Genomic DNA, 27,739 nt, shown 5'->3' with positions numbered 1-27,739 from the left:
TGATTCTGCAGACTGCTCTGCACCAACAGGACAAACTCAGCTGATTATCAGTCAGGTTTATTTATCCTGAAGTCTCAGAGAAGTAGAACCGACCTGAAAGAGTCTTGCACAGTTAAGTTGAGCCAGTCAGAAATAAGTCAAAGGAGAGAATGTTCAAAAATGGCATTTATTTAAAAAGAAAAACAGAAATAAACCACCATGCTGATCTCTGCTCCTTCAACACAAAGGTTGTAGATAGAAAATGGCATCGAACATTGACACAAAGCATCCAACAAAATAAATAAATAGAACATCCTCCCACTGTCCGTGAGAGAAACAAATAAAGCAGAAACAGAGAAAAACCCGTCCCACAGCTACACACCAGTCTGTCACATTAGGGGTTAACGGCTTGACATATTCAGCTTAAAATTAGTGTCGCCATAGAGACGCCTCAGGAACACAACATGAGGTTACCCTGCTCGTCCAAGCTCAGACAGATGTGACGTCACCATATGTACAAATTCTGTCAGCTGTGTTTCTAACAGAGGCAGAGAAGCTGCCGCCAGTGTGCTGCTCGACATACAATCAATAGCTTTGATCAGGTTGTGATCTCAAGTAACAGGGAAAGCGTTGAGTTTTCCTCGTGTGGTTTCTGCTGAATGCAGGAAATGGTGAAAGATTTGTTTGTTAACTTCCTTTTTGTTCCACTTACAGTAAACTGGGCCGAGTGCTGAAGGAAAAGTCAGACATTACTGGGGCTGAGAAGGGCCAAAAAGCCCCGTTCTGCCCAAAGAAAACAATCCAACATCTGAAAAGAAAGACGACCAACAGCTACAGTAAGGTCCAGTCGAGCTAACGCTAAACTCTGCACGCAGACCAGTGCTCAGGTCATTCTTTAACTTGATTTGAAGTGTCCAGCACCTGATTTTTGGGGCTTTTTTGACCTTTAATGAAACGGGAAAGTGGGCAGGGAGGGGAGATGAGGTGCAGCCCCCAGGCTGTGATGAGGACTCTGACCACGGGGAGCTGAGCTATCTCAGTTATTATTATCATCTCAGTGATTCCGGCCCACAGACTGTATTCACAAGCTTGACTTAGCTCTAACTGGACCGGCTCAAACTGATGGAGTTCAACTTCTTCCTCAGGTTTGGTTCTACAACTGCATCGAGCTCAGACTGGTTTCAGCCTCAATATCACACTATTCCAATCACAAAAACATTTACAATCATTAAAAGACAAATATAAATGAGGGGTAATACTGCTGCTGGAAATCTGCCGAGCAAAGAGACCCTGGGTCAGAATTTAGATCAAATGAATTTCATTAAGAGCCGTGAAAAGGGCAACAAAAACTTCAAAAGTAGACTCTGTTTTATCCTGGGAAAGTGTGACACTGCCGGATAGAGGGTTAATGTGCTTAATCAAACGGCGAGGCGGGCACAGCCGGACTCCTTCAGGTTGAAGCAGTCACATTTAAAAGCTTAAAGGCTGTTAGTGAGCGGCCGGGCCTCGGTTATAAGTAGCAGGGTCTTACGGTAGCTTGGCCTGCTGTCCTCGAGCTAATCCTGTGTTAGCTGGTGGCTGTTTTAGGCTGTTTATGCTACTTTAAGGTAAGAGCTATCAGTACAATGCATCCTGCTGGCAGCTGGAAATCACCAGGTCGCTTCGATCTCTGGGTGGTGATGAGGCAGTTTTAATGGATCCTGAACTGCTCCCCCACAAAGTTTCAGATTTCAAGATTTCAACTAAATTCCCAAATGTAGAAAATGGGTTTGTTGGTGACGGCTCGACACTTTGACAAACACTCACAGCTTTGACTTGGTCACGTTACGTAAAACTCTGCTTTTTGAGCTTCATTTCCCCCCTTTAATGTGACAAAAACAAAAAAAAGTTGAGCTTTTCACTCTTCATTCACAAAAAGCTGCGTCTCGTTGGTCTTTCAGCGGCGTTCTCAACATGTTTAACACTTTAAATAAAAAGTGGACGCAGACGGCGGAACTCACAACACAGAAGTCAGAGAGAGAACTAAAAACAGAGAAAAATCCAACTGAAAGTCAGTGTTTTCTACCTCATTTCTGTCAGTTCAATATGAAGCAGGCCATAAAAAAACAAAGTATTGCACTGGTTTGGTGTAAGTCTATGGATGGGTGGTCATCATATAAATAACAACAACAACAACCAAACAGTAATACCATAATAATAGTCGTTATGCTAATAAAAACAGTTCGGACCAAGGTCCCCCTCCCTCAGCCAGTTTACCACTGCTGCCAACTGAAGTCGTCGTTGGATCCGAAGACGAGGAAGAAGCCCAGGATGGTCCCGAAGATGACGACGTTACCCGTTAGCACGAGCGCGCACGCCCCCCAGGCGATCTGTGGAACAGCGCATCAATAATTCAGGTTAGCAAACGCTGCCGCTGGGCTGCAGGCTTATTCAGGACCAACTCCACAGCAACACAGACTTTTCCCCTCCATGCAGCAGTTTCATATTCAGGGTCTATCTCTCCGCTCTTCTCGGAGGCAAACGTCAGCTTCTAACTCTGGATGTTTACCCTCCCGGTCCAGAAAACATCTTTAGAAGAGGACTAAACCACAACGTTTAGGACTAGAAGAGGAGGAACACAAAGTGCTATTCTTAAGAAAAGACTATCTAATGAAAATGACCAATTTCTCTGCAATCTGAGAGTGAGAATTGTCTGTGAAATAGTGGTGAAAAAAGGCTGAATAAGAAACATCCACATCAATGTGTAACTGCGAATCATTTCTGTGTTTAATTAACAAACTGTTCAGCTGCAAATCAGTTAAAAAAGTCGAGTCAAAACAAATCAGTTTCCTGTCAAACGCACGGTCGGCCTATCAGAAGTGAGACATCCCTGTGAAGCTCCAGAGACTTACTACTTCAGCTCTGGCAAAGACGATGGGCAGGCCGAAGGCTGAGATGACGATGCCCGTCGTGAGGAAAATGGCCAGCTCTTTGCAGGCGTTACTGGCCGAGTCTGTGTCATCAACCACCCTCCGCGAGATGCAGTAAGGGATGGGGGAGAGGATGTAGAAGAAGAGCAGGAACAAAGGCCAATATTTGCTGTGAGGAAACAGGACAGAAACGGGACAAATGAAGGACGTAAACTCACATGCTGGCTGCAGGAAACAGGCTGCAGTGAAGTGAACCGAAGCATAAAATAACTCATTCTAATGATCCCTCTGAGGAAATACAAACATACGTCGTGTTTGGTCTTTTACGAAGCTAACGACCTGCACAGCGCACCGAGGTGCGAATGAGACCAGTTCAGGTCCACAATCAACAGATTTCTTTTGTTAGAGAGAAATATGCTGGTGACAGCGAACCCTGCCTCAACCTCTGATGACTAAAACTGACCAAAGGAATTTAAAGGTACAATAAAGGCTCAAAGAAACCCTCCCACCAGCTGAAATGTGAAGAAGGTCTGGGTGGGGCCTCTGCCGGGGGGTTTGGGGATGCTCAGGCTCCTGGAGCCCGGGTCTGGGTGGCTGGGGCCTGGTGGGGTCAGTGGGCTGTTGCCCCTGGTTCCCGGGGGGCCTCTGCCCTGTGCTTATGGGGGCTCTGTCCGGGGGCTTCCTCTGCGGTCTTCTGGGTGGGTGCCTGGTTGTCCCTGCGGTGAGCTTCCTGGGTTCTGTGCTCCGTGGGGGCTGCTGGTGGTCTGGGTCTTGTGGCCCTCTCTGCCTGCTTCTGAATGGGGGGGGGGGCTGTGGATTGTGGCCCTGTACACTTATACACTCATAACTAAGCAGGGTTATCATATGTTCTGTTTCTTCTTCTTTGCTCTTCCTCTTTCCCTGTCCCCCGGTCCGGTAGCTGAACCTATTACATGTTAAATGTTGTAACAAAAATGAATAAATAAGCAGCTGATGGGCATCAATAAAGTGACTCAAAAAGTCTGTGTTCTAAATCATAAAGCTGGTGGAAATGTTCTGTAACTCCTCCACAAAAAACCCACTTAAAAGTCAAAGGAGCTGGGACAAAAGATGAGTCAGATGCTGTTGTCAGGTCAGCCTGGATCATGGTCACCGTGTTTTAGCCTGAAATGGTTTCAGTGACATCACCAACAGACGAAACAACAGTCACGGCCGTCATCAACTCTCTTTTCAAACTCTGGCCACCAGCAGCGGAACAGTTTGTGGGAGAAAATGAGAAAATGTAAAGATGAAATTCAAGCTGAAAGGGAGAGAGTTGCCGACAGCATGGCTGCTTCAGTTAAGTGGCCGATGACATCATTAAGGCTGAGTACATCTGTCATAATTACAGCTGTGGATTCTGTTAATGTGTGCTCCCATGAAGTGTGACATTTTAGTCTTTCGGCTGCCACCCTGATGGTGTTAAACAGTTTTCAGAGCTAATAAGGACAAACGAAAACACAACTAAATCCACTAAACAGGCAGTGAGCCATCTCCTTGCCTGTAATTCCTTTCTCTCGCTCCTTTGCTCCACCTGCAGCTGTAGGATGTTACTCCACTGTCATACAAACCCAACACACCAGAAAATGTAAAGCAACTGAGATGCTAAAATGTGGGATTTCAGCCCGAGGCTCGTCAAGGTAGTTTCAGACCCAGGAACGTGCATGAAAAAGCTCAGTTCATCGGTTTAAGGTTCACAAACTTCTCTGGTGTTGCTTTAGGGGCGAAGCTGGTCTTTAACTCCTACAACTAACATCATAACCTGCTTTATACTCTCTGGCCTGGCAATAAAAACCAGTAAAACAAATTTATTGACTTAGTTTCAGAGAATTTGGGTCTATAAAGGCTGCTCTGCTCTGGCTAAAAACTTCCCGTCTTGTCAGAGCACAACATCTGTCACTGTTAAAAAATGAAATCCCTCTTCTGGTTATGAGGTTGGGAACAGATGAGAGATATCAACAGTGTCTGCGCCTGTTTGTGTCAGTCTGAATCATGACAGAAGAACAGGGTTATCATCCTATTATCCTGCCCTGAAGCCTCAAAGAAGGGCAGCGTGGCCATGCATCCCACCGGAGATACATCAGTGTGTGTGTGTGTGTGTGTGTGTGTGTGACAGTGTTCCCGGTGGTTGTACTCACTCGTACACAGGGAGGGCACATCCGAGCATGAGGAACATGAGACCGATGGCCCCTCCAAAGGATAGACTGATGAGAGCTGCAAGAGAGTCAGAGGGGGTCAGCGTGGACTTGTCATCATCCCCAGACCAACAACAGTCTCAGGCCCCCTCAAGACTGAGGCTTTATCATGTGATGAATCAGCTGATTTCACGTGTAGCAGCTAGTCACGCTATTTGGGGCGCTCGTTCAACTCTGAGCTTCGATCGGTGCGCGTGCCTGCCAGTTAACAGCCGTTAATCCACGCAGCTCAATTAGCAACTGTGTAACTGCTCAAGTTAAGGTGCGGCTAGCATTAGCATTAGCGCTAACGGTAACTTACTTATTACGTTGTTACACATTAAATACACAGTCATGGCTGCAGAGTGCTGATTAGGAAACATGATAATTATTTTGTCCATATCCACCATTTAGGAGCTGAATAAATTAGAACATTGCGGGTTATTCGGCTAGCTTCTGCTAACGACTGAACTGGCCCTGCTGCAAACACCTTCAACCGTTAGCTGGCTGCATTTTTAAGACGCATTCATGTGTATCCGGCATTTCACACAGATACACAACCTGAGCCGGAAATCAGGAAGCCCCCCGAAGAGGAAACAAGAAGCGGACCCTGCTTACCTTTAATCCCGGCCATTTCTCCTGGACAAAAGCTCGACACACAGCCCTGACGGATGAAAACAGTGCCCCCTCCTCCTCCTCGGATGAAGAGTCCGACTGAACCTCCAACCATGCGGCCTTCACGTGCTACAGCTAAAGTCGGAAATATAAGACTTCACGCAGAAACTCGTGGAAGCACATGGATGGATGCCCATTTCTGACACTGTGTCCGAAGGGAAGGACGGATGGAAGACAGGAAAAAAATCTTTCTGTTTATTCAGATGCTATCTCCAGTATCTAAATTATTTTCTAACAATCGTGGGAGTAGAGAGCCAACGTTCAGAGGTTCAAGAGTTTGAGATCATAAGTCAAAATCTTTAGATACTAAGTCAAAATTTGGAGAAACAAAGCCAGAATTTTAAAATAATATGTGATAGTTTTGAGATACCAAGACATTGTTTTGAGGCACTAAATCATAAGCTTGGGTACTAAGTCAATCTGCTGAGATGATAAGTAAAGATTTTGAGGTAGTAGATTGTAGAACATGTAGGACAATATAATAGTTAGATAATAGTTTTGAGATATTAAATCCTCATTTTGAGGCACTTGGTCATAATCTTAATATAATAAATCATAATTCTGAGATAGTATAATCCAGTCTCCGAGATACTAAGTACAGATATTTAAGAAAATAAGAAATATTGAATAAAAATGCCAAACTTTCACCAGTTCCAGCCTGTCACTAATGGAGATTTACTGCCTTCGTGTGACCATGTTTTAAGAGATAAAGGTCAATTAGTCCATAAAATTCCTCTGAAGTTGCCAGTGCATCAAAACTTCATCGTACTGTATAATATCGGCGTCACCTTTTCAATAAGGACAAAAGAAGCTCTAAGAAAATAAAATGTTAAAACAAGCTGTCAGACTAAAGTGTTTACATTTCTAAACAGCTTTAAGCCTGACTTCGTCATTACAGGTAGAGTTGATCACGCATGCAGTTAACTGTATATAAATCTATGAAAGAGAAAAAACTAACTTGCAGTTGCATTGTTGCTACTGCATTGTTTAGCGTTGGTGTCTTTGCAACAGTTTTGCTTGCTCCGGCTTTAAAGGTCAGCCGTGAAGGCATCGTTTCCCTGCGTCAGTTTAACATAAAAAAATAATTATATTAGCATCGGAAAAACACCATAGTAACTATTCTTGATAAAAAAGATCACTTATTTTCAATGTTTTAATCGTATTATCATGATTGTAATTATTTGTGTATTTCTTTTCTTATTGACTTTTTGTTATGAACCCGGAAGTACACGTCTTTCTGTTTCCGCCTCCCAGTGGGTCCATTCAGCGAAGATGGCGAGCGGAGGGGTCTCTGTGGCTTCGCTGTGGACCGAAGTAAACCGCTGTGGTCAGAATGGAGACTACACACGAGCTCTGAAAGCTCTCACTAAGAGTAGGTATTCATGTTTGACAGGCCTGCCTTTGAAAACCGGACCGGGCTGGTGGTCAGACTCTGGTCCCGGTTAAGGGGGAGTCTGAGCCTGCGCCAGCTGTTAGCATGTGGTTAAGCTAACTAACTGTCAAGTCTAAAACAGCAACGTAGCTCTATGTATCTGATTACTTCTGGAGCATTATGTGCTTTTGTCATAAAGCTAATGTGTCAGCTGTTGTTTGTTTGTTTTTTGCATCATTATTTTGTTATTTTTCACCGCAGAACTGCGTTGTCTATTTCTGACCACTGACGTGTCCCTAGCCTGACTGTTAGCATGTAGTTAGCCAATAAGATGCTATAGAGTAATTTAAAGCTCCCCTTAATTATGACGTCGTCAAAAAACTGGTCTGTGGCTTACATATGCCTTTAGAATTAGATTTATTACGTGCTTGTCAATACCTGTTTTTCTCTTTCCCATAGTTTTGCATGAGAACAGGGACGACTTGACGGCCCTTCACTGTAAAGTTGTCTGCCTCGTTCAGAATGGCAGCTTTAAAGAGGCGCTGAATGTCATGAATACCCACTCAAAAGTGCTCGGCAGGTAAACAACTGTCACTCACCTGTGTTGACTGTAAACTCCAATAACTATTCCTGTATGTTGAGCCATTTAAAATGCAGTTACAACACATTTAAATGCAAAATCAAAGGATAAAAGCAACACATTCAAGGTAAATAAGTAGTACTAATTTAATTTATTGTGGAAGCTGTTAGATAAAAGTGAGCTTTTAAAATGGGGTTCAGAAGTGTAGTTTTGATCACTTTTCAAACACCGGTTTATTCCTGGTCATTTTCCTTTGATTCTGGCTCAAATCTTTTGTTGTAGGGAAGCACCTAATGATTAGATTTTCCCTTGTAGGTTGAACCATGTGACTGAGGCTCTCTGGTGCTTATTTCGTACTACTTTAGCTGAGGTTTTAAGTGAGCTGGATCTATGTTTTGCCATGGAAACACAGCAGGTGCAGCTAGTTGGTCAGAAATAATAATCTCCTGTGGGTGTTAATAACTCTCTTCGTGCACCGACGTGTTTCTTTGACATTTGAAGTTGTTTGAAAGTCTGGCAGACGATTTACAACATAAATCCTGGATATCTAATTTGCTAAAGCCTCACACAAGCTACGACGATGAGCATCCTTCCCACAGCGAGGCAGCACTATATGTAATGGCAAACAAAACACGTACGAGTCGAGCCGTATTGTGCTAGAACGACTCATCTCGAGCTCTTTACTCATGAATCAGCTGGTATTTATTAAACATATTCCAGACGGCGTTTAGAGAGCCCGTCTGCACTGGTGATTTAAGTGTATTGCAGAGGAAAGCAGACAATAAACCACTGATTAAATCTGTGAACCTGAAGTGATCAGCAGCATCTGAAAAGCATCACATAAACTCATGTCCTTTCAAATTTACTGCTGATATTAAGACATCATTTATCAGGGACTGTGGTCCTCTAAAAGAGTTCAAATTATATCTTTTTACTGGGATGTAATGACAGAAGCTCAAGCTGAAGTGATACCAGTCCAGAACAAGCAGCTGCCTGGTCATTAAAGGCCTCAGAGCAACCTGTAACGAGCAGGAAGTCAGTGTTGTGTGTCGTTTGAGAATCATAATTATATGACTGGACTGTAAAATATAATCAAGACACTGATTCCTCCTGAAAATGAGCCGCATTTGTCTCCCTGTTTAATACAGACTATCCTCCTTAGTATTAAAGCTTTTTTTAACTCACTGTAGAGCGAAGCGTCTTCCTGTTGATGTATTTCTGTCTTTTCTTTCCCGTCAGTGAGGTTGTGTTTGAAAAGGCGTACTGCGAGTACCGACTGAACCGAGTGGAAAGTTCCCTAAAGACCATCGAAGCTGCAACTGAGCAGACCGACAAGCTAAAGGAACTTCAGGGTCAAGTGGTGAGTCACTCATAGTGTATATTTCCTGTTTGGGTGGCTGTAATCCATGTTGTTGTCCAAATTTTACACCAAATCTGCATGTTGTGCCTCAGAGTTTACACTAAAAGAGTAAACTGTGTGTTGCTGTGATGTCACAGCACGGATTTGGTTACTTTTGTTAGATGTTGTTCTTTGTGAGGTGTCTCAGAGGGTTCATGCTTGTGCTTTAAAGGATAAATAAATGCATAAATATGTATATGAGTGTCGATAACATGATAAAATAAGTGTATTTTAAGTCCATACCACACTATTTACCCTTGATTTCCTTATAAATGACGTCAGTAACCAGGTTTCAGCCACTGTTTTCTGATTCCCATTCAGAGGATGTGAATAAGAAAAGGTGAAGGGACGCTGTAAAATAAATAAAGTCAAAGGGGACCGGAGAGAAAATCAGAAAACTGACCTGGTAAAGAATAAAATGATGTTTCCAGTCAACTCGTGGGACTAATTGGTGTCTTCCCAGATGATGTAATATGATATTCCAGAGGTTAAAGTGTCCACAGCGAGTTTTTCTCCTGAATTACAGCCACCAGCAGTGCAGCCTGTTTAATATCCTGTTTAATCTCCTTTTATAGCCTTTAAACGGGTATTCAAGACCCTAAATCTGTTTGAGTGGCTGTTTTTCCCACCTGCCCTAATTATTCACCATCCTTCCCTTATTGATGATCTGATCGGAGCTTCTCTCCTGTCCAGCTGTACAGGCTGGAGCGCTACGAGGAGTGCAAGGCCGTCTACACCGATCTGATCAGAAACTCTCAGGATGAGTACGAGGAGGAGAGGAAGACCAACCTCGCTGCTGTGGTGGCTGCGATGAGTCAGTGGGAGAAGATGCCGATCGTAAGCTGGCACCCACTCCGCTGTTCTTTGGGTGTAAGGAGCGAACACGTCTTTACACCGAGCGTTTTCTCTCTGTAGGATGATCTGGGTCTTCCCGAGTCGACGTACGAGCTCTGCTACAACGCCGCCTGCGCTCTGATTGGCCAAGGACGGCTGACGGAGGCCTTCAATAAACTCCAGCAGGCGGAGGGTCAGTCTGCTTACGCCCGGCAGCTTCCACTTTGTTCTTTAATGGTGTTTGATAGTAACTCTTGGTTTTCTTTGGCAGAGCTTTGCAGAGTCTCGCTGACAGATGATTCAGTAAGTGCCTGATTTTTATCCAACATTGTCATTAAAATGCTTTATGGTGACGGTGAAATGTGCCCATAAGACTTTCTTTTGAGATTTTTATCTTATAAGTTCATCAGAGACTGAACTGTAGGTTTTAACGAGCTTCTAAAGGTTCCTTCAGTTCCCAGAAATATTCAGAATGTTTGAGTTTAGCTCTAATAAGCATCAGTTTGGAGGAATTTTAGCCCATTTCTCTGTATGGAGCAGCTTCAGTTCTGGCTTTTTTGGGAGTTTTCTCACATGAACTCCTGACTTCATGTCCTTTCATAGCATTTCTGTTGGATTAGGGTAATGACTCTGACTCTCCACAACATACATTCCTGTTTAAACCATCTTTATCAGAGCTATTTGTGTGCCAAAGCTCGGTCAGTTTGCTTCCTGCTCACCTGATTCGAGCTACAGGACACCTGTCCTTGGGTCGTGTGCGTGCTTTGGAGCAGAACTGAGTTATTGGCTGAGTTCACTGCACAGATGTTGTCTTTAAGTTACTTGAATGGTGATCTGGATGTTGTTGGAGAGGTGGGACAGTTGGCAAATGGTCTTAACGGGCTGATTTTCCATCATGATGTTTAAATATTTGAATGAGAGCCTCTTCACTGGGATTTCAGCTGTATTAATGTACATTTACTGTGTGTAAGTATGAATATGTGGGGGAGCATTTGATGAACATCTGCATAATCTGGGGTCATTATCTGAAGCTTGAGTCCATGATTTTCTTTTTTTTGTGTGCAAACTGTTGCTGCATGATTGACTTTATGTAAAGATTCAGTTCAAAGAGAAGCATCCTAACATTAAACCTGTGAATTCACTGGTGGAATCCATTGTTCTTCTGTGGCCTCGCAGACTGCTGCACGTATATAAACTGTTCACAGATTATTTTGTGACCTTTTCCAGCCTGATGAACGTGTTCAACATCCTCTGAAATCCTCTGTTTGTGCTCATTTAGACATGAATATACTCTCCACTCACAACGTATCATCAGCCTTCATCTTTAGATCTACTGTAAATCTTCCAGGTTTACAGACTTTACCTGTTAAATTTGATCACTCTCATTTGTTCTGGTTTGTTTAATGGACTCGTAGAAGTGGAGTAAAACCTCTGAGACTGAGACTTTTAAAGCTGCTTTCTTCTTGAATTGTTGTCTGAAATCAGTCATTGTTCCCTGTTCATACCTGTGAAGATTGTTTAATCTGCAGATTAATGGCTGGTTTGTCTCTTCCAGGATGTGACTGAAGAGGACATCGAGTCAGAGCTGGCGGTCATCCATTCTCAGATGGCGTACATCATGCAGTTACAGGGTCGGACGGACGAGGCGCTGCAGCTCTACAACCAGGTCATCAAGCTCAAGTAAGTCGAGCCATCGTCTCAAACTTTGTCCTAAACGGATGATAGACCTGAGCCATTTAGGTGCTGAATAGTTATTCCATGACATGACTGTGATCTGATTCCAGGCCGTCGGATGTGGGGCTGCTGGCTGTGACAGCCAACAATATCATCACGATAAACAAGGTGGGCGGGTCGACCTATCGGTGAGCCTCGTTCTTTAATGTCAGCCGCTGTTAACGCTCAGTGTGCTCCTTCAGGACCAAAACGTGTTTGACTCGAAGAAAAAGGTGAAGCTGACGAATGCTGAAGGTGTCGAATACAAGCTGGCAAAGAAGCAGCTGCAGGCCATCGACTTCAACAAAGCCCTGCTGGCCATGTACACTAACCAGGTGTGGATGTGATGAGGGAGAGGCTGCAGCGAAGGCTCATTTCATTCATTTCGTCCATAACTGACGCTTTGCTCTCTGCCTGAGAACAGGCCGATCAGTGCAGGAAGCTGTCGTCCAGTCTTCAGTCGCAGAATCCAGGTCATCCGCGGCCGGTCCTCATTCAGGTGGCCCAGCTGTGCCGGGAGAAGCAGCACAGCCGGGCCATCGAGCTGCTCCAGGTAAACCTGACGCACGCCGCCATCAGGCTGGTTCACGCAGTTAAAAGCCTCATTATTTCTGCTCCTCTGCATCAATGTGTTAAAGTCTCTGTATGTATGAATGAGAGACGGAAAACGGCACTTTCCAAACCTTTGGACTCTTTTATTTACGTATTTTAACCATCAGTAAGTGCAGCTTTTATTGTTGTCACCCACTGAATCACCCAGAAAAACACAGATTATTTCCACTTCAAAGATTAAATGATTTAAATGAAGTCTGCGTGTTAATCCACTTTTTTTTTCTTTTTTACAGCAATTCTCTGATCAAAATCCAGAGAGCGCGTCCAGCATCAAGCTGACGATGGCACAACTCTACTTAGTCCAAGGTACGGACTCGCTGTCATGCAGTCATGACGTCAGTAACCAGGTTTCAGCCACATCACGTGATGGTGTTTAAAACCGCAGCTCAGTTTCCTTCTGTAAAACTTCCACAGTAGGAATATCTGTCCACAGGATTTAATAATTACTTTGTTAGTTTGTCTCATTGTTTTCAGACGTATTAAACGTTTAAATTGAGCTTCGGCTTTGTTATTCTGGGCTTTCTGTTCTGTTGAAATGAGCCATTTTTGGTCTGCAGGTCATGTGACGAAAGCGTGTGACGTGTTGAGGTCCATCGAAGAGTTCAAACGGAAAGCAGGGATGGTGAGACGCTGAAAGACGATCGTTTTTGTACTTTTCCACAAACATTCATCTAAATCAGGGACGTCCAGAGTCGGTCCTGGAGGGCCGCTGTCCTGCAGGTTTTAGATGTTTTCCTGCTTCAATCCACCTGATTCAGATGAATTCGAGCTCTTCAAAAGAGTTCTGAGTTCTGCAGCAGGCTGCTGATGAGGCATTGATCTGAATCAGGTGTGTTGAAGCAGGGAAACATCTAAAACCTGCAGGACGGCGGCCCTCCAGGGCCGACTCTGGACATCCCTGCCCAAAGGGCTTCGTTTCAGAGAGGACTGTGTTCTAATCCCTGATCTAAACCGTGCCTTTACTTTCCAGGTTTCAGCTCTGGTGGCGATGTATTCTCACGAGGAGGACATCGACAGCGCCATCGATGTTTTTAAACAGGCGATTGAGCATCATCAGTCAGAGCAGGTTTGTGTGCACTGATGTTTTCCACCCCACAAATCAAACCAGCCTTTTCTTTACTCTGCTCCCCTCGTGCACAACATCAATACGAGCGTATTTATCTGAGCATGCGCAGCTTTGTTGTGTTGGACTGGACTGAAGGTGTGTCTCCTCTGCAGCCCGGATCTGACGCACACTTGGCTCTCGTGCGAGAAGCTGCGAATTTCAAACTGAAGCACGGGCGGAAAAAAGAAGCCATCAGTGATCTGGAGCAGCTGTGGAAGTGAGTCAACATTCCCACAGAACGCTGAACCAGCCTGAACCAGCCTGAACCAGCCTGAACCAGCCTGAAGCAGCCTGAAGCAGGAAAAAGTCTCACAGCTTCTGCTTTTTCAGGAAAAAGTCTCACAGCTTCTGCTTTTTCAGGAAAAAGTCTCACAGCTTCTGCTTTTTCAGGAAAAAGTCTCACAGCTGCTGCTTTTTCAGGAAAAAGTCTCACAGCTGCTGCTTTTTCAGGAAAAAGTCTCACAGCTGCTGCTTTTTCAGGGAAAAGTCTCACAGCTTCTGCTTTTTCAGGAAAAAGTCTCACAGCTGCTGCTTTTTCAGGAAAAAGTCTCACAGCTGCTGCTTTTTCAGGAAAAAGTCTCACAGCTGCTGCTTTTTCAGGAAAAAGTCTCACAGCTGCTGCTTTTTCAGGAAAAAGTCTCACAGCTGCTGCTTTTTCAGGAAAAAGTCTCACAGCTGCTGCTTTTTCAGGAAAAAGTCTCACAGCTGCTGCTTTTTCAGGAAAAAGTCTCACAGCTGCTGCTTTTTCAGGAAAAAGTCTCACAGCTGCTGCTTTTTCAGGAAAAAGTCTCACAGCTGCTGCTTTTTCAGGAAAAAGTCTCACAGCTGCTGCTTTTTCAGGAAAAAGTCTCACAGCTGCTGCTTTTTCAGGAAAAAGTCTCACAGCTGCTGCTTTTTCAGGAAAAAGTCTCACAGCTGCTGCTTTTTCAGGAAAAAGTCTCACATCTGCTGCTTTTTCAGGAAAAAGTCTCACAGCTGCTGCTTTTTCAGGAAAAAGTCTCACAGCTGCTGCTTTTTCAGGAAAAAGTCTCACAGCTGCTGCTTTTTCAGGAAAAAGTCTCACATCTGCTGCTTTTTCAGGAAAAAGTCTCACAGCTTCTGCTTTTTCAGGAAAAAGTCTCACAGCTGCTGCTTTTTCAGGAAAAAGTCTCACAGCTGCTGCTTTTTCAGGAAAAAGTCTCACAGCTGCTGCTTTTTCAGGAAAAAGTCTCACAGCTGCTGCTTTTTCAGGAAAAAGTCTCACAGCTGCTGCTTTTTCAGGAAAAAGTCTCACAGCTGCTGCTTTTTCAGGAAAAAGTCTCACAGCTGCTGCTTTTTCAGGAAAAAGTCTCACAGCTGCTGCTTTTTCAGGAAAAAGTCTCACAGCTGCTGCTTTTTCAGGAAAAAGTCTCACAGCTGCTGCTTTTTCAGGAAAAAGTCTCACAGCTGCTGCTTTTTCAGGAAAAAGTCTCACAGCTGCCGCTTTTTCAGGAAAAAGTCTCACAGCTGCTGCTTTTTCTTTGCTTCTTTCCAACAAGTCAAACATCTCAGATGCTTTTCCAAGTCTTCAACAGTCTGGAGGGATTTTATATGCAACACTTTAAATGTACTCGATGTTATGGGTCTTAAATTTCCCTGAACAGATGTTGTACTGTCCTCTTTTGTTCCTCTTTCAATGCAGACAAAACACAAACGACGTCCACACACTGGCACAGCTCATCTCTGCCTATTCTCTGGTGGACACCGATAAAGCTAAATCGTATCCTTTTACCTGGGAAACATTTCAAATGAAAGGGATTAGAGCTGAAACTGTTGTCTTATAGCTTGAAAGTATCTTCTACAGATGTAGATGTTAAATAATATCTCATTTTTTACTTCTTTATACGTATAAATATGATAATTTGCTGCTTTTCCCTGACTGGGACTCACGGTCGGATAAAACTAGTAATTCTACTAATGAAATTTATTGTAGCCTTGTCTGCACAGCAGAGAAGGTTAAATCAAAGAAACTGTTATGTCCTTAGTGGTTCTCTCCAGCCTCAGCAAGCACCTACCGTCTGCAGACGCCATGTCTTTCAACGTGGACGTAGATGAGCTGGAGAACTCCCACGGTGCCACGTACGTCAGGAAAAAAGCTGCTAAAATCATCGGAGAAAACCTTCCCAAAGAGCCAGGGTAAGTCCTCATTGGTCTGCCTTTGAACTGTTCCCAAGATGCACTGATCCACATGGAAGGGCTGAGCTCGCACCGCTTCGTGTTCACAGCCTTCCTTTCTCTATTTTCTCTACAGTCAAGGCGAAATCAAAAAGAAGAAGAAGAAAAAGAAAGGTACATTTCATCAAATATATGTGTTCAGAGAGTTTTACAGCTAAAATGGCCTTGAAATAATCGAGCTGATCATTTAGTTTTCACTCCACTCGATCTTTTTTTAGGCAAACTGCCCAAGAACTACGACCCAAAAGCGACTCCTGACCCCGAGCGGTGGCTTCCCATGAGGGAGCGCTCCTACTACAGAGGCAAGAAGAAGGGCAAGAAGAAGGAGCAGATCGGAAAAGGCACACAGGGTGCGACAGCAGGAGCTTCAGCTGAGCTGTGAGTGAACTGCAGTCAGATGCATGTGTGCTGCTCCCTGTAATCGACTCCACTAATGGAGGAAATCGCCTCCATTAGGGCTTTTGTTTCAGTAGATTTCCAGCTGCTGGAGAAATCTGTTGTGGCAGATTAACTTTATTCTAACAATCAATGTGTCGGGAGGTGGAACCTGGATTTGTGTTTCACACCTGCAGCTTCCTCTCAGGTCTGAAAAAGTGCACTAATCTGAGTGGGTTCGTCTTTTCCCGACATGATTCTGATGCTTTTTAATGAAAGCTACTCTCAAAGCTACCCTGAAACTGTGAGCTGTTGACTTGTTTTGACGTAAACGGATCTTAAACAGAGCCTGTCTCCACACAGTTTTACTTTACAGTAAAAAAGGCTCCTGTTAGCTCCTCAGTTAGCGCCTCAGTTAGCGCCTCAGTTTGTGCCTCAGTTAGCTCCTCAGTTAGTGCCTCAGTTAGCTCCTCAGTTAGCGCCTCAGTTAGTGCCTCAGTTAGCTCCTCAGTTAGCGCCTCAGTTCGTGCCTCAGTTAGCTCCTCAGTTAGTGCCTCAGTTAGCTCCTCAGTTAGTGCCTCAGTTAGCTCCTCAGTTAGCTCCTCAGTTAGCACCTCAGTTCGTGCCTCAGTTAGCTCCTCAGTTAGTGCCTCAGTTAGCTCCTCAGTTAGCGCCTCAGTTAGCTCCTCAGTTAGCTCCTCAGTTAGCGCCTCAGTTAGCTCCTCAGTCCCACTTCAGACTAAAATAAAATCACATGAAAACGTTTGGTCAGTTTTCACAACAAAGTTGTTGAAGTTTTCAGCCTTTCCACATGTAACAATACCCTACCGTGTCCCTTGACATTATTAGTGGCTTCTGGTGGTGTCTTTGTGGCAAATTAACATGCTTTTAGACAGATTTTGTTTTCTGTAGAAGGAGCCGAGGGAAGAAGGATTGCCAGATTCTTTAGTGTTATTTTGAGAGAATTTATTTAAAGAAAATGCTATTAAATAGGGAGAAAAACCTTCTAATTTCTGAAAAGAGAGCACAGCTATCACAATAATGTCTCAATCCTCCATCTTTGTCTCTCCTCAGGGATGCCAGTAAGACCGCCAGTAGCCCCCCGACCTCCCCGAGACCAGGTTCTGCGACCGGATCATCCACAGCCGCCGCCGCCCCCGGCGTGGTCCCCCCACGACAACAGAAGCCTTCAGCTTCAGGGGCAACCCGCAAGAAAGCACCACAGAAGAAGAAGAAGGGAGGCAAAGGAGGCTGGTAGCGACGCCTTCGACTTGGCTGAGAATTCAGGAGCCTTTTGTTTCAAGTTCAGTTTTATTTAGTTCGGTGCGTTTATTCCAACGTGAAACCAAAATCGACTCTTCGTTCGTTCTCCGCCTTTAATTTGTTTTTTTTTGTTTTTTAATGTACAAAAGGAGAATATTTAAAGGACAGTTCCGCTAAAATAGGCTTTATGTTGCTCTTTAAAAACAGTTTTGACCTTTTGAGGTCAACAAATACTACAGATATAACTGAGCAGTATATTAGCAACGAATAATGTTCTCTGGGGTATTTTTCTATCCGTACATGACGTATTTTACGTTTCTGTGAGGTTTGCACGCACGAATGTCTCAAAATTGTTAAATGATTCGGTTAAATTGTAATTAAACCTTAAAAATCATGTCAGTTCTTTACAAACTTCATGTTACCAACGGTCTGCTCCTTTTTATTGTATGTTAAATCCTTTTGGAATAGTTTACGCAGTTTTTTTAGAGTGACTTGAAGTTGGGATTTTAGGGGGAATTGTCCTTTAGGCTGTCGGACTGTCTGCTTCACATTTCTTTAATGTCTTCTTATTTTCAGTCGGCTGCACTAAAGGAAGATTTATTTTTAAATCGGTGTCTGAATTCAAGCGAAGGTATTTCCACTGTCGGATGCATGAGTTGAAAAGACAGTTTTCCCATTTTCTTAAGTCTCAATAAAACTGAACAGCAACACGAGTCGTGTGCTTCCTGTGAGAGTTTTCTCCTTTTCTTTCCCTGACTGCAGCGTATTGTTAATTTCTTCTTCTTCTTGTTTTAATCATGTGTTTTTTTTAATGCAGCAACATCCATCAGACATAGAAGCATGAATCTTTGGTCCCAGATGCATATTTAGAGTTCTTTATTTTGTGTTTTTTACGAAAAGCTTCTCTTAATTTCAGGAAAATCTCCAGCGTGAACCAGGTAATTACTTTAAAATATATTGTAATGTTTCATCTGTGATTTGTGAGTATGATAAGGAAGTAAAGTTTATTTATTGAGCACCTTTCCAGAGCAGACGTCGGAAAGATGAAGGTAAATCGATTAAAGATCAGTAAATAGACAGATTCCACGATAAAAGATACTTATTTCAAGTATCATAGAAACTTTAAATAAGGCTGTCAGTCAGTTACACAGAATCCGAGTAATAATACTTCTGTCAAAAGACTTTTAAAGCAGGTAAACTCTGGTCCTGCAGGTTTTAGATGCTTCAACGCACCTGATTCAGATCAATGCACCATTTAAACTCCATTTAATCTGAATCAGGTGTGTTGAAGCATCTAAAACCTGCAGGACAGCGGCCCTCGAGGACCGGAGTTTGACATCTCTGCTTTAAAGTATATTTCAAGGTTATCTGAACACTCAACTTCGACCCAATTAATGCTCTCGGACATGTTTATTAATATAGTTCTGATTTCTTTAAAAGCTTTAACAAAACAAAAGTAATTTAAGTGATGAGGTGCAGTTATCTGCTTCAAGAGAAAATGTATTTTCTTCTCTATTTATGTCGCTTTTGTTGCCCTCAAAGACTCTGCTGGTTTAACTGTTTGATGTATTCTTTCTTCTGCCACTGGGTGTCGCTGTTTCACTATAATTAATCACTAATGAGACACACCTGCTGTCTGCTCAGCCTCAAAAACGCCTGAGGAGGCTCTTCCGTGGACACCATGCCTCGTTTTCCGCCCGCTTATTCGGATTTGTTTTACGGCCCGCTGACTGAGGACGTGGAGGCGCTGCTGGGCCGCTTCCAGCAGACGGACTCGGTCAGGTATGAGGACTTCTCAGCCATCTGGAGGGACATGTGCCTCTCGGACGTCTTCATCGGCATCACCAGCAGCAGTGAGCTGAAGAGATTCAGTAGAATAACTCTTGGCACAGCCGTGAAATACTTCCTGCCTCCGTACAGCTATCAGGTCCGAGTCGGTGGTTTGTATCTGATGTTCGGCTTTTACCACACGCAGCTTGCCACTCCTCATCTGAAGATCAGGCTCGCTCTGAGGGACTGGAGTCACGTGCAAAGCTTCCTCAGAGACTCTGTGGACTCGGAGCACCACGATGTGGTTTATATCTATCAGAAGCTTTCTGTGGCTAAAGCCTTCCACTACACGGCCATGCCTCATTTTCTCACCTTCCAGAAGCAGCAGAAACGAAAAAGCGAGCCGCTGTGCCTCGACTTCCTGAGCAGGACGACTGCAGTCCACGAACTCATGTCTTCAGAGACCCTGGATGAGCTGGCCAACATCCAGGGCCACTATGAGATGCTGAAGGAGACCGTGGAGGTGAACCACGAGGTCACCATGACCCACCGAGACTTTGCCCTCCACCTGAAACGGTGCATGTCAGAGTTCATCACGTGGCAACAGAAGACTTTCCCCTCACAGGCCAGCAAAGGCGAGAAGGCTGCAGAAGAGGTGGATGAGGACGAGGAGTACAGCAGCAGAAGAGCCATGCTCCTGTCCACCATCAAGCAGAAGAGCTACAGCGGCTACCAGGAGGCGCCCAAGTCCAGGAGACACCGGCAGGTTGAGGCGGTGGACTCGTCCAGCTCTGGCGCTGAGCAGCTCCAGGAAGCTGCAGCTCCGAAGAAGAAGAGGCCCGTCTCACTGCGAGCTCGGACATGGAGCAGCCTGGGCGTGACCAAGGAGGAGCGGAGCTCTCAGGCCTGGCTTCTGAGCATTCCTGAGCAGCTGGAGGGGGTTCCCATGAAGAAGCTCCACTAGACCGCACCGTACAGGCTGTAATGAGCCCAAAGTTAAAACCGGGATCATTGTTTGAGATATTCATCAATAAATTCTTGACTCCTGGCTCACGGTCTCTTTTTATGACTCTAGTCCTAAAAGTCCAGATCGTGTTCTCATCTTCATCAGGTCAATGGACTTGACCACAGACTAAAGTAAAACTATTGCCTGAAAATGGCAAATTCTCACATTTTAGAAGCTGTAAACCATCAAAACTGATGCTGATCAGTTATCTGAGACAAAAATGTACTTCTCAGTGAGAGTTTGAGGTTTCAGCAGCAGGATGAGTATCTGTTTCATTTTGCTCAACCTGAGGGGAAAAATGTGACTCCTGCTATTTAAAATCTCTCTGACTGTCCTGGACAAGCAGGACAGCTGCTCAATTGGTATTTTTCAAGCCGTCATAGTGGGTCAAATAATTGAAGCGTAACTTTTGCAGCCAAATATTTGTCTCCAAATGATTTACAACTTCTTTGAATTTGTGTAATAAAACCATCCATCTCAGATTGAGCTTTTTCCAAGCAAAGAGCAGCATATTTAAACATATTTTCACAGGTCAGTATGTTCCTGTGTGACCATACCTCAGGAGATGTGGACGAAAAGATGAATATTTACAGGAGGAAAAGTCAAATAACTTATGCAGCACTTAGGAAAAACAAAATGTTTACCACGGGTCTAATTTACACCTCTGAGATACTTTTTTAAATATTATAATGTACAAATGGTGAAAAGTTCCTGCTAATATTTCCATAGTCCAAATATTCAGTTAGAAGCATCAAATTGACATGTTTTAGTGGCCAGAAATTGAAAATATTTGTTTTGCCTCAGCTTTTATAAGTTGTTATCCAATAATGAAAATGGGACTTCACTGGGGGGGGCTGCACTTACACTTTTTGATCTGTTGTGCTTTGTTGTCCTTGATTACGTTAATATGTCACCTAATTTCATTGTGTACATATTTTGAAACCTATTGCACAAGTTCAGTATGAACCTGGTTTTAGTAAAATAACTTTTTATTTAACTCTAAGATGAAAGTAAAAAGAAAAATATATTAATTTAAGAAATAAGATCTTCCATATGATGAAGTGAAAACTTTTAAATACAAAGTGAAACTTGTGATTATATTAGAAATCCTAACTTTTTACCTTTTCTTTTTCACTCGTCTTCATATTCTTCACATTTTCCATATTTATATTTCCTGACTTAACTCAACTGAACTCAAGTGAGAATTTTCCTTTTCTAGCTAAGTTAATATTAAATTAAATGTAAATGTTTTTTAATTGTGGTATACTTTGTCTCAACTGGTAGAAATGGATTTCCACTCAAATAACACACGTACATGTGGCTAAATGCTTTATTAAGATCACCTCTATGATGTATAAGTTTACGGCTCATTTCAGGATTAATGGCGACCCCTGGCGGTTGGATTGTACTATACACTCACCGGCCACTTTATCAGGAACACCTAACTTGTAAAAGGTTGGATCCCCTTTTGCCTTCAGAACTGCATTAATTCTTCGTGGCACACTTTCAACAAAGTGTTGGAAACATTCCTCGGAGATTTTGGTCCATAATGACGCAGTTGCTGCAGATTTGTCGACTGCACATCCCAAAGCTGCTCTGTTGGATTGAGATCTGGAGACTGTGGAGACCGTTGGAGTTCAGTGAACTCGTTGTCCTGTTCAAGAAACCAGTTTGAGATGATATGAGCTTTGTGACATGGTGCATTATCCTGCTAGAAGTAGCCATCAGAAGATGGGTTATAAAGGAACGGACATATCTATCCAAATATATATAAATATATATACACATACATATATAGGCGTTAAATTTGACATATTTCTAGAACGTGTGTATAGAACGTGCGCAGATTAATCTTGCCTAAAAAAAAAACTAATTTTGTGTTAACAGGCTAAATTTCAGCTAAATTTTGAGAGCCACGGGCTGCGTAGTGATGGTTGACATACTCAGACCTGCCACGTTCAAAGTCCTTTTCTTCCCCATTCTGATGCTCGGTTTGAACTTCAGCAAGTTGTCTCGCCCACCTCCACATGCCTAAATGCATTGAGATGCGGCCTGATGAGCTGTTTGTGTTGACAGGTAATAGAACAGGTGAACCTAACAAAGGAACTCACAGCTCATTTTTAAGCATTTGTCTCCCTCTTGTGGTCAGTTGGTGGAACTGCATCAACAGCGGCATGTTTTAGCCGGAAATATCGTGTGGAGAAGTTCATCCTGAGCTTCCTGTCACTTAATCCACTTGTTGAGGAAGAATAGAGCAAGAAGGCGGACACGAATTCAACTCTTCCTTAAAACTCAGAAAATGTCGGACGCAGACAACGCGAAAAAACACAGCACTTAATCCGGCAAATGATCACCATGTTCGGTCTTAGGGAAGCCGGCATCCTCAGCGCCTCCGTGGTTCTAGCGGGGGGAGTCGCCTACCTTATCTGGAACTACGTGCCCTCTCCCGGGCAGAAGAAACGCGATACAAGGCCGGGAGAGGACGGTAAAAGTACCAGAGAGGAGGGCAAGGAGGCTGCGGCTGAAGAGGCTGCGGAAGCTCAGAAAACATCGACGGTAAAGTGTTGAGTTTAGGTAAAACATGAGAAGAATTTAAAATGCAGCTCAAAGTATAACTCAAGGCGAGAAAAGCAAATGTTTGAGTAATCACGAAAGCGTTATTTTTAATCATGTTTCAGCTTCTTCGTCACGGTTTATATGTATTAAGCTACTTGTTAAACGTATATTCGCACTATCACAACAATAGTAGCACGTGTAGGCGCGTCCTCGGGGAGTTGCGTGGCATTCTGGGAAATGTAGGTCATTACAGGTCATTGTTGCTTATTTGTGTTGAAGATTAATCTTTTTTTAGATTAATCGCTTAATCCGAAGCGAAAACGTGGTGAAAAATCCCTAAAGTGACTCATAGTCCCGTGTAAATTCAGCAATTACGAGAATGGTGTAAAGAAGTTGTCTTTTAGATGAATTTGAACGTTGTTTTTCCGTCCGATAGTAATGAATTATTTAGGTGTATCAGCTCTTACCTGCTGGGAAAAAACAAAACAGCAAATGTTCTTTGATCAATTTATCCTTGTTTTTATAGAAATAACATTTGACACAAAATACTAATAACTCAGAACACATACATTTATTATTAATATATTTATAAATCTGATCTGCTTGTACACAAAGGTTTTCTATGCCAGGTCACACTTTGGGACATGTAGAAATCCACATTTCCTGTGAATCTATGTGAGTCTTCTGTGCTTTTTGTGAAGGAAATGATGAGGATCGAGTCTTCTTCTGCTGAGGTCGCTCAGCTGAATCTACGGATCCGGTTTGATGTGTTGGCACACACTGATGCAGGGCTGAGCCGGCTCTGTTTGATATGTGCCAAATAGAACAAGGACTCCTTTGCTTTTTCGCAGATAAATTGCATTTTATGTGTGAACAGGGCTGTGGACACCCAAATTGTCACCCTCACCTCTTTTCTCAGACTCTACTCGACTTACATGGGCTTGAAGTTGGGTCCGCTTAGTACCAGACTCCCCACTTTCCACTATTAAATTCATGCTTACTTTGCATGAACTGCATTAACTGCCAGGCTGGCACTCATTGTTTTACGTTTGTTACCGACTCGGACGATAAACCACCGAATAAAACTCCTGTTTTTCCATTGAATTTACTCTCATGGGGATTAATTAGCTGTGAGCTTGTTGTTTAATGGAACTTTTTATTTATCAACAAACAATAAGTTAGGTTTCATATTCCTTTTCTCGCAGAGATCGAATAAAAAGCTATTTTAAGCTGTGGAGAAATGCATTCTTTGATATGGACCTGAATGCTCAGCTCCGATCTGATTGGTCTGTCTTCCAGTCTCTGCCTGCGGAGTCGAGGGGAACACAGGTTCTGGTTCTGGGTCTGGATGGAGCCGGTAAGACGAGTCTGCTGTGCTGTTTGTCCACCGGCGTCCTGGAGCAGGACATTCAGCCGACGCAGGGCTTCAACGCCGTCTCCATCAGCAAAGACAATATGAACATTGAGTTTTTAGAAAGTAAGTCTTCGGATTCTGCAGAACCTCTTAGTGACCATCGAGGGGTCAGGCTGTTCATGACACCTTTAGGATGATTTAAACATGATGATTTACAGATTGTATCTCGTGCTGCTGCTGTCGCCTCAAAATGACGTATTTTTCGGGCTATAAAGCTCAATATCAATGATCGACTGCTAACGGGTCTATTTTCATAGATAAAGCGCATTAAATTAAACAAAAGCCAGATAAGTCAAAATCAGCATGTCTCTGAACAGGAGCGGGTATAGAAAATGAATGAATGCACACACCTTAATGTTGAAGCTCGAGGCTCGTGACTACGGTGGCCCGTAATGCTCAATCCATCCAGCAGTGCAGCTTTGAAGCTTTCCAAAGCCGAGCTAAAACATTTTGACAGATTTTTGAGCGCCGTGTACCACATAAAATCAGTTCTAGGTCAGAAAGCACAACCAGCATTAATTTTTGAGCAAATTAAAGGATTTTAAGTGCGCCTTATGGTCCGAAAAATACGGTATTTTAATATTACAACACTGTCATTTAATCTGCTGATGGCAGAGAAAACCTCTTTGTTTTTGTCCTTTTTGTCCTGAGGTGCCTTCAGTTCTTAATGTGGCTTCATGCTTGGGTTTAATAGAAATAGAAACATTAACATTCCATTCTGTGTGATGTAAAAAAGTCTTTGAAGCCCTATGAATAAGACGCGATGCCTCTCTGCCACTGTCTGCCTGTCAGTTGGAGGTAAAGAGGATCTGCGGCCGTACTGGCAGAAGTACATGTCCAAAGCTCTGCTGCTGGTGTTCGTGGTCGACTCCTCAAACCCGGAGTTATTTCCTGTCGCAAGGAAACATTTACTCGAGCTGCTGGCCTCCCGCCCCAGCCTGCCTTTAATGGTTCTGGCCAACAAACAGGTGAGTGTGACAGGGAAGCATTCTGGGCTGTTTGGGCGGTGGAAGATGAACATCATCTTCAACCAGACATGCTGGTCTTCTGATTCCAGGATCTTCCAGGTTCCTGCAGCATCACTGACCTCCATGACGCTCTGTCCCTGTCTGAGGTGGGCGAGCGCCAGCTGTTCCTCATCGGTACCCATGTGAGGAAAGGCCAGGCGGAGCTGAGCTCGGGCGTCCGGGACGCCCGGGACATGATCATCCAGATGGTTTGTGACGGCAGATGAAACGCTCTCTGGGTGGTTGTGATGCAGTCCTGTGTTTCTGATCAATTTGAACGATTTCTCTGCACTTTGCTGTTGGGTGAACAGCTTCTTGTACAGTATCTGTGTGCAGCTGGAAATGAAAACCATCAGTGTCTCAGTTTCTCTGTCAGAAATGGCCCAAACCTGATGAGTTCGGGTCTGTAATTGATGACCTTTATTTGAATAAGCATCTTTTCTTCCTCGCAGGTGATGGAGCCATAAGTGTTACACATTTCAAGAGTGTTGCATTATTTTAAAAAGCATCTGATGTGATTTAATGCTGCAGTGGAGGCAGTTTTAATATCTGGGATTTAATAAAGATTTAAACCTGTGTTGGGCAAAGGAAAGACAAATAAATCCATCATTTCGTGCTCCTTTCTCTCCTCTCTGTTCCACATAAACTTTAAGGGACTATAAATTCAAAACTAAACATTCAAATAAAAAAAAACATCAAAACTTTGAAAGATTTAGAGTGTGACAGAGGACCTGCAACAGTTATTACCAAACCTGAACACAACAACACGACTTTCACTCAGTTCCTGGTACCGGATTCCATTATTAAAAGTTACTCGTTGAGTCACTCTGTGTGTTTTGTCTTAAACTTTAAAAAGGGAATTTGCTTTGTCTTAAAAATGGATTATAAGACGGATATTCTTTCGGTTTTTGGTGTCAGACATGATGCTTTCTGTGGGGTAAAGGTGCATTACGCTGCCACCATGTTTAATTTTGACGAATGTAAAGTATTTTAACAAAATGTACAGCCTCAAATATCAAATCAGAAGCAGCATTGTTTGAACAGTATGATACTGTCACATAGTTCATTTTTCAGTCTAAAATAAACTGTTTCCACAAAGATTTTGTGTGTTTTTGTGGTCATTTTTTAATCCTTTAACCTCCACAAACAGAACCATCATTAAGAGTTTGCTGCATTACTGTTTGTGAGGATAAAACCAGGTTATATGTGATGTTTAGTCATGTCATGCCATCTATTAACATTTATATCTTAAGTCCAGCTCTCCAGGAACACCCAAGTACCCATCTTTTCGGGTGACCTATTTGTATCGCTTTCCTTGTCCTGTGCCAGCAGTCGTGAGTCGGCGAGATAAATGTATTAACCAAGCTGACTCTAGTTTCAAGGACTCCTCAGGTTTGGAGTTGGTTGCTATGGACTCTTGACTCCACAGCAACTGCAGGTGGTAATAGTGACATCCATCAATGGGTATCAGGCTGATGCATGTAGCCAGAAAGGCAGGATGGTGTCTGGAAAACAAGGTAAACTTAAGAGTTCCTAAGTGTTTTATAGTTTTATGATCTAATATGTTTTTTATTGTTGATTCTTGCAGGTATTCAGCACAGATTTGGCTCATCAAACAGGTGAAGTTATATTATTGATCATGAGTTTCTTAGGCTTATATTAATGAGTTTTCATTGATAATGGAGAATTAAATTAATGCTAGCTTCATTCTGAAAAAGGCTCACTTAAGCAGAGCAGCGAAGCCGGATTAACGAGTACAGAACTTATTACTTAAGTGGAAAAGCATTCTTGAATTAATTATGGCTTTTTTCTAAAAAGCTCAACTGAACATTTACAAGTGTGCTTATTTGTATGTTTGTTTACCTTTTTCATGTGCTATATTTAAATATTAATGTCCAGTACAGTAACTGAGCTGCTTATGTTTTAATTTGTCCTAAAGTTTGGGGAAACTTGTATAGTTTTCACTTATATTTAAGAGGAATTTGTTTTATGAACATATAACCACTCAGTGGTTAGGATTAAGAAGGTAATTGAAAAAACAACCACCTGCATTAACTGGACAAGGAGTCAGTATTATTGAAGGAATAATTACATGATATTATTTTAATACTTTAAAAACCTCTGTTGAGGGATCTTATCAATATTAGATTAAAAATCTTGCAATTCTGCAAAAACTTTGGATGAATTAAATGAATAAATTTGATGGATTCTGAGCTATAGAGCATCAAAAAGGAGAGTTTGAGATGCTTGATGTACTGCTGAGGAGCTGCTGGAGAATCTGAGCAACAAACAGTGGAAATTAGCTGAAAGTAACTGCTGACATGGCAAAAGACAACAAGTATATTGTTGTAACAGTTAGCTTAAAGTAAGAAATGCTGTTAGCTAAAAGCAATGAGTGAATTATTAAAACAGCTAAATGTAACAAGTTCCTGGTTAAAAGTTAGCCATATGTTACAAATTAGATCAACAAAAAAGTAACAAATAAACTAAGAAAAAAGGATAAAACAGATTAAATAAATCAATACAGCGCTAAAAAAAAAGTAATTTAATGATTACACTGCTAAAAAGTTAGCTTAAAGTGAAATGTTGAACATTAGCTTAAATTGATAAACTATTGAAAAGGTTAGCTTAAAGTAACTAAACTCCTGAAAGAAACCGTGACAAAAGTAACAAAGTTATACAGTTATCTAAAACTAATAAATTATATACTGTTGAAATATTTAGAAAGCAACTCGTAAACTCTTGAAATGTTAACCAAAACGTTACAAATAACACAATGTTACTC

The 27,739-nt window shown here is 42.8% G+C and overlaps 5 protein-coding genes across 5 annotated transcripts in view; 3 read left to right on the top strand and 2 right to left on the bottom strand.

The window, feature by feature from the left end:
* Window positions 1-27,739, bottom strand: part of hopx (HOP homeobox) — a 404,275-nt gene that overhangs the window by 352,972 nt on the left and 23,564 nt on the right. The window lies entirely within an intron of this gene.
* Window positions 148-5,812, bottom strand: LOC140317687 (leptin receptor overlapping transcript-like 1). Its single transcript, XM_072395167.1, has 4 exons — window positions 5,699-5,812; window positions 5,045-5,120; window positions 2,871-3,057; window positions 148-2,348 (listed from the first exon to the last, which is right to left on the bottom strand). The coding sequence occupies exons 1-4, from the start codon at window positions 5,808-5,810 to the stop codon at window positions 2,232-2,234; spliced, it is 492 nt and encodes a 163-aa protein (XP_072251268.1). The 5' UTR covers window positions 5,811-5,812; the 3' UTR covers window positions 148-2,231.
* Window positions 6,991-17,909, top strand: srp72 (signal recognition particle 72). The gene is made up of 19 exons (XM_072395166.1): window positions 6,991-7,127; window positions 7,587-7,707; window positions 8,947-9,067; window positions 9,800-9,943; window positions 10,022-10,133; window positions 10,212-10,243; window positions 11,496-11,620; window positions 11,725-11,782; window positions 11,857-11,988; window positions 12,078-12,206; window positions 12,499-12,571; window positions 12,823-12,887; window positions 13,236-13,331; window positions 13,484-13,587; window positions 15,031-15,108; window positions 15,387-15,524; window positions 15,640-15,677; window positions 15,782-15,941; window positions 17,013-17,909. Exons 1-19 carry the CDS (start codon window positions 7,028-7,030, stop codon window positions 17,194-17,196), a joined length of 2,010 nt encoding a protein of 669 aa, XP_072251267.1. The 5' UTR covers window positions 6,991-7,027; the 3' UTR covers window positions 17,197-17,909.
* LOC140318488 (snRNA-activating protein complex subunit 1-like) lies at window positions 18,699-19,950 on the top strand. The gene has a single exon (XM_072396323.1). The coding sequence runs from the start codon at window positions 18,883-18,885 to the stop codon at window positions 19,933-19,935; it is 1,053 nt and encodes a 350-aa protein (XP_072252424.1). The 5' UTR covers window positions 18,699-18,882; the 3' UTR covers window positions 19,936-19,950.
* Window positions 22,163-26,052, top strand: arl9 (ADP-ribosylation factor-like 9). Its single transcript, XM_072395159.1, has 4 exons — window positions 22,163-22,533; window positions 23,833-24,010; window positions 24,740-24,915; window positions 25,005-26,052. The coding sequence occupies exons 1-4, from the start codon at window positions 22,324-22,326 to the stop codon at window positions 25,179-25,181; spliced, it is 741 nt and encodes a 246-aa protein (XP_072251260.1). The 5' UTR covers window positions 22,163-22,323; the 3' UTR covers window positions 25,182-26,052.

This window comes from Leuresthes tenuis, unplaced genomic scaffold, assembly GCF_036924035.1.
Source record: "Leuresthes tenuis unplaced genomic scaffold, fLeuTen1.0.hap1 SCAF_11, whole genome shotgun sequence".
Classification (NCBI taxonomy): domain Eukaryota; kingdom Metazoa; phylum Chordata; class Actinopteri; order Atheriniformes; family Atherinopsidae; genus Leuresthes; species Leuresthes tenuis.
This window is presented reverse-complemented; position numbering and strand designations above follow the sequence as displayed.